This window comes from Neophocaena asiaeorientalis, unplaced genomic scaffold (genome assembly GCF_003031525.2).
Source record: "Neophocaena asiaeorientalis asiaeorientalis breed wild unplaced genomic scaffold, Neophocaena_asiaeorientalis_V1.1 scaffold62, whole genome shotgun sequence".
NCBI classification, from domain to species: Eukaryota; Metazoa; Chordata; class Mammalia; order Artiodactyla; family Phocoenidae; genus Neophocaena; species Neophocaena asiaeorientalis.
In genome coordinates this window covers 6,160,050-6,166,305 of record NW_020175191.1, presented here as the reverse complement: position 1 = coordinate 6,166,305, position 6,256 = coordinate 6,160,050, and the positions used below count along the sequence as shown (strand labels likewise).

Sequence of the window (6,256 nt, the reverse complement as noted above, 5' to 3'; positions counted from 1 at the left end):
AGAAGGCTCTAAGAAGAAGCAGAGGGTAGAAGTGAGTAAAAGAAAGCTTGACCAGCTCGAGGCCAGCCTCGTCCTTTCCCTCTCCACTTGCACATTTCTTCTGATGGGAAATCCTAAGATTTAACCAAGGGGACTGGAGTCCCGCCCTCAAGTTGCAGCGCGCTCCGGGAAACTCAGTTGCCATGGCGACAGAAGCAGTTGACCTGAGGATTCAGAACAGGTTTGGCAGAGGAGAGACAATTCCTTCAGGAACTGGGCGTGGCTTTGGTTACTATGGCAGCGGAGACGCTTAGTCCAGGCCTAGGCCTGTTTAGAGGCCAATGCTCCTCCCGTTCTCTGCATGGCACCCAAAAAAGAGAACGGCGGGACGGCGACCACAGGTTCTAAGATGTGGGAACCCTCGCTCATCGCCGCACCCTTCAACCAGGTATGCCCAGAACCCCGTAAATCCTCTGCCCCCCCGCAATGCTAAAGCCCGACCAGACCCTGCAGGCAACTCTCCCAGGCTAGCCTTCCCTTCCTGACGCCACCGCTGTCCCCTCCGAAAATTGTACTTGGTACTGCTCTCCCAGGCCTGATGGTTTCACACAAAACGACCCAGGGTCCCATCCGCAGGGAACGCTTGACGAAATGAGCGTTAAGGGAAGAAGGAAGGGGAAGCGGATTTCAAAAGGTGGTGAAAGGTGCGTGGTGGTGAAGAGACAAGGTGTCCTTCTGACACCTCAGCATCGTCTTCAGTGAAGTCATCCAGATGGCACTCCACAGTTGTACTGGAGTTGTCCTTATGAACTGCTCGCTTCCTCCTGACTTCTCCTGAAGAGAGAAATCCTGTTGGATCATCTGTAGCCTGGTGCATAGTACAGCTTTAATAAATGCTGTATGAAAACAGACATGGAATACCTAAGGTATCAACATATTTAATACAAGTGAGCCTTCTACAGATAGGAAAGGATGACTTTCTTATGTGATGCCCTGATACCACACTATCAAAAGTTTTGATGTATTTTGAAGGTACTGTAGGAGATCAGAGTACTGAGGGGTTGGCTGCTAGACTCATCGTAGGATGACACAAAGGCAGTCTATAACCCACCTGCCACATGACGTCGAATTGCCATCCCAGAACTGACTAGCTCCCCACCTCACTCACACCCGCCCACCTCCAGTGAGCTGGTCAGCCCAATAGTTCCTGTCATCCGCTGCCAGAAGTTCACTTCAACACTAAGTTGTTTCTAAGATGACATTTGGAAGGAGGAAGCTAGATTCTGGGAATTCCAGCCTGCCACTGCAAAACACTTTAAAAACTAGAATTTTTTTTTTTCATTTTCTATCTGTGTGTATGTTTCACTAGAGAGTTAGTACTTAAAGGAAAAATACATCTAAAGTCTTATGATGCCCTCATGAGAACTGTCTACCTATTTGTCCTTATTTTCCACTGTAATTGTTTTTTCCCTATGAACAGTAATTCTGTCTGATATGAAATTCTACCAGATGAAGAATTTCATGAAAGTAGTTAAGATACTGCCGATGCTGACATGATGTCATGGAATTTGGGGGTATTTCTATAACCTTAGGAATGAAGGATGTCAACTCAGTAATTCTCAGTTACGTTCTCAAATTCTTAGATGTTTTTTGAAATACTCTATAAAAGACCCTCTCTTTTGCTTTTATAAGTTAGCACTAGCCAAAATAATTTCTTCTTCATTTTCTTTGAAATTGTGTAGGCCAAGTTTGGGCTTGGAGTGAACATTTCTGCTTGAATTATAAACTGCTGAACAACAGAGTTTGATGGAGCTGCTGACATTGCATTAGCTTTAGTGCTGCAAATATGAAGCTATAATTTTCCTAGTTGAGTGGAAAACCTAAAGGCACTATTTTCCCTTATGGCTTGAAAACCTGAAATAATTTTCAGCTTTTTTGTTCCTGCTTAAACAATATAGTTTCAATAAATCTTACATATTAATAGAAAGAATTTGAACTCAAAGCAATATGTAGTTTTAACTACAACAAGTAAACTTCTTCAGTTTGTTGAAATATGGGTTCTTTACTGCAGGGGGAAGACAACTACCCTCCACCTCCTCTCATATTTTTTTCTCAGCTTGGTTTCATGTCTGATCCAAGAGGAAAATTCCCAGATTAAGCCAATGCCCAAAAGCATGCCCTAACCACCAGACTTTGAAGTTTGGTTAAAGATGACTGTAGATGTGTGAATTCCTTATTCATAGGGCTCAGCAAAGTGCTTTGCACATATTGGGTGCTCAAAAAATGTTACTGCTTTAGTTTCCAGAGTCTCTTTCCATAAAGTTGCTACTTCTGTGCAAACTGCGCTCCCGTGTACGTGGTTGGGCATGTGTGTGCTACTGTGTGTGTGTTGCGTGTGTATTGGGGGTTGCAGAGAGGGAATTTTTCCTCCCAGTCTTCCATAAGCCAGTTTAGTAATCCTAATCAATAGTGATTTTGAACTCATATTCGTACTGAGCTGCACTAGAGTTGACAGAGAATAAGCAAGTTCACAATTTGCTTTTAGTGAATGTACCTTGTATCACTGTTTTGGGCTGTCCTTTCAGGCTAGAATAATCATCAATTTCTCAGTACATTTTAGTTGGTTCTAAAACATAAAATGATAGCAAATAATACAAGGCAGTCTATTACTAAGCACTAAATGATTATATAGAGTCTGGACATTAGGAGGATGAAAGTGGGCTGGGATAGCCAGGAAATGCTTTATAAAATACTTTCTTCTGGCTAAGCTCTAAAGAATAGGTAGAATTTGAGTGGGTAGAAGGAAGGAGGACAATTATTTTAGGAAAGGAGAACAGCATGTGCCTTAAATAAATCTGGGACACTTAAATTGAGAGAGAGAAAAATGTAGGTTAGACGGCTCCTGGGGGTACATTGCTCATAAATTAATTCTGTCAATCAAATGGTAATTTACTAACTTTGCTATCCATGTATCAAATATTTAGCTTATTATTGTACATGTGAATAAATAATATTATTTGTGAGTATATCGTATTATTAATATATGCAAAATATCACATCTCAAATTAGATATACAGGAAATATTTAGGTACAAGGTTATAAAAATGCATCTTAGTGTGGGCTTTATATGACATAGCCACATTTATGATATCTAGCAGCATTAAGAAGTTAAAGATACTGTGGTATCATAGAAATTAAAATCTTTTCATGAAACTCTCAAGGCAGCCTCTGCTGGCCACAGTGAGAGGAAGATGTGTTAACCCAGGTGCTCAGTGACAGAAGGTGCTATCTGGAAACATTTTGGTCTAAGATATTCTTATTTGTATTTTTTACTGTGGTAAAATATACAGAACGTGAAATTTACCATTTTAAACATTTTAAAATATACCATTCGGTGGCATTAAGTATCTTCACATCGTTGTGCAACCATCACCACCTTCCATCTTCAAAACTCTTTCATCTTCCCCAGCTGAAAATACATCCATTAACTAGTTTCCCCACCTCCCTCCCCCCAGCACCTGGCAACCCCCATTCTACTTTCTGTGTCTACAAATTTGACTACTCTAGGTGCCTCATGTAAATGTCATCATACAGTATTTGTCTTCTTATGACTGGCTTATTTCACTTAGCATAATGTCCTCAAGCTTCATTCGGGTTGTAGCATGTATTGGATCAAAATAATTTCTTCTTCATTTTCTTTGAAATTGTGTAGGCCAAGTTTGGGCTTGGAGTGAACATTTCTGCTTGAATTATAAACTGCTGAACAACAGAGTTTGATGGAGCTGCTGACATTGCATTAGCTTTAGTGCTGCAAATATGAAGCTATAATTTTCCTAGTTGAGTGGAAAACCTAAAGGCACTATTTTCCCTTATGGCTTGAAAACCTGAAATAATTTTCAGCTTTTTTGTTCCTGCTTAAACAATATAGTTTCAATAAATCTTACATATTAATAGAAAGAATTTGAACTCAAAGCAATATGTAGTTTTAACTACAACAAGTAAACTTCTTCAGTTTGTTGAAATATGGGTTCTTTACTGCAGGGGGAAGACAACTACCCTCCACCTCCTCTCATATTTTTTTCTCAGCTTGGTTTCATGTCTGATCCAAGAGGAAAATTCCCAGATTAAGCCAATGCCCAAAAGCATGCCCTAACCACCAGACTTTGAAGTTTGGTTAAAGATGACTGTAGATGTGTGAATTCCTTATTCATAGGGCTCAGCAAAGTGCTTTGCACATATTGGGTGCTCAAAAAATGTTACTGCTTTAGTTTCCAGAGTCTCTTTCCATAAAGTTGCTACTTCTGTGCAAACTGCGCTCCCGTGTACGTGGTTGGGCATGTGTGTGCTACTGTGTGTGTGTTGCGTGTGTATTGGGGGTTGCAGAGAGGGAATTTTTCCTCCCAGTCTTCCATAAGCCAGTTTAGTAATCCTAATCAATAGTGATTTTGAACTCATATTCGTACTGAGCTGCACTAGAGTTGACAGAGAATAAGCAAGTTCACAATTTGCTTTTAGTGAATGTACCTTGTATCACTGTTTTGGGCTGTCCTTTCAGGCTAGAATAATCATCAATTTCTCAGTACATTTTAGTTGGTTCTAAAACATAAAATGATAGCAAATAATACAAGGCAGTCTATTACTAAGCACTAAATGATTATATAGAGTCTGGACATTAGGAGGATGAAAGTGGGCTGGGATAGCCAGGAAATGCTTTATAAAATACTTTCTTCTGGCTAAGCTCTAAAGAATAGGTAGAATTTGAGTGGGTAGAAGGAAGGAGGACAATTATTTTAGGAAAGGAGAACAGCATGTGCCTTAAATAAATCTGGGACACTTAAATTGAGAGAGAGAAAAATGTAGGTTAGACGGCTCCTGGGGGTACATTGCTCATAAATTAATTCTGTCAATCAAATGGTAATTTACTAACTTTGCTATCCATGTATCAAATATTTAGCTTATTATTGTACATGTGAATAAATAATATTATTTGTGAGTATATCGTATTATTAATATATGCAAAATATCACATCTCAAATTAGATATACAGGAAATATTTAGGTACAAGGTTATAAAAATGCATCTTAGTGTGGGCTTTATATGACATAGCCACATTTATGATATCTAGCAGCATTAAGAAGTTAAAGATACTGTGGTATCATAGAAATTAAAATCTTTTCATGAAACTCTCAAGGCAGCCTCTGCTGGCCACAGTGAGAGGAAGATGTGTTAACCCAGGTGCTCAGTGACAGAAGGTGCTATCTGGAAACATTTTGGTCTAAGATATTCTTATTTGTATTTTTTACTGTGGTAAAATATACAGAACGTGAAATTTACCATTTTAAACATTTTAAAATATACCATTCGGTGGCATTAAGTATCTTCACATCGTTGTGCAACCATCACCACCTTCCATCTTCAAAACTCTTTCATCTTCCCCAGCTGAAAATACATCCATTAACTAGTTTCCCCACCTCCCTCCCCCCAGCACCTGGCAACCCCCATTCTACTTTCTGTGTCTACAAATTTGACTACTCTAGGTGCCTCATGTAAATGTCATCATACAGTATTTGTCTTCTTATGACTGGCTTATTTCACTTAGCATAATGTCCTCAAGCTTCATTCGGGTTGTAGCATGTATTGGAATTTCCTTGTTTTTAAGGCTGAATAATATTTCATTGTCTGTATAGACCACATTTTATTCATTCATTCGTTGATGGCCATTTGGGTTGCTTCCAACTCTTGGCTGTTGTGAATAATGCTGCTATTAATATGAGTGTGCAAGAATCTGTTTGAGTCCCTGCTTTCAATTTTTTGAGTGTATATCCACAAGTAGAATTGCCACATCATATGGTAATTTTATTTTTAATTTTTTGAGAAACAGCCATACCATTTTCCATAGCAGCTATAACATTTTTATATTCCCACTAGTTTCTCCACATCCTCGCCAAATGCTTTTAACAGTCTGTGTTTTTTATTTATATACTTATATATAACAGCCATCCTAATGGGTGTGAAGTAGTATTTCATTGTGGTTTTGATTTGCATTTCCCTGATTATTTTTGATGTTGAACATCTTTTTATGTACTTTTAGGCCATTTGTGTATCTTCTTTTGCCCATTTTTAGTCAAGTTGCTTGGTTTTTTATTGTTAAATTGTTGAGGTTTTTTTAAAAAATATATTCCGGGTATTAATCCCTTATCAGATACATGGTTTGCAAATATTTTATCCTATTTCATGGGTTGCCTTTTTACTCTTTTTTTTTTTTTTTTTTTTTTTG

At 38.6% G+C, this 6,256-nt stretch overlaps 1 protein-coding gene across 1 annotated transcript in view; it reads left to right on the top strand.

Annotated features, from left to right (window-relative positions):
* The first annotated feature begins 340 nt into the window (after nt 1–340).
* SPAG17 (sperm associated antigen 17) overlaps nt 341–6,256 on the top strand; it is a 221,319-nt gene continuing 215,403 nt past the window's right edge. The window contains 1 exon segment of the mRNA XM_024764900.1: nt 341–427. Coding sequence (XP_024620668.1) covers nt 341–427 — 87 coding nt within the window.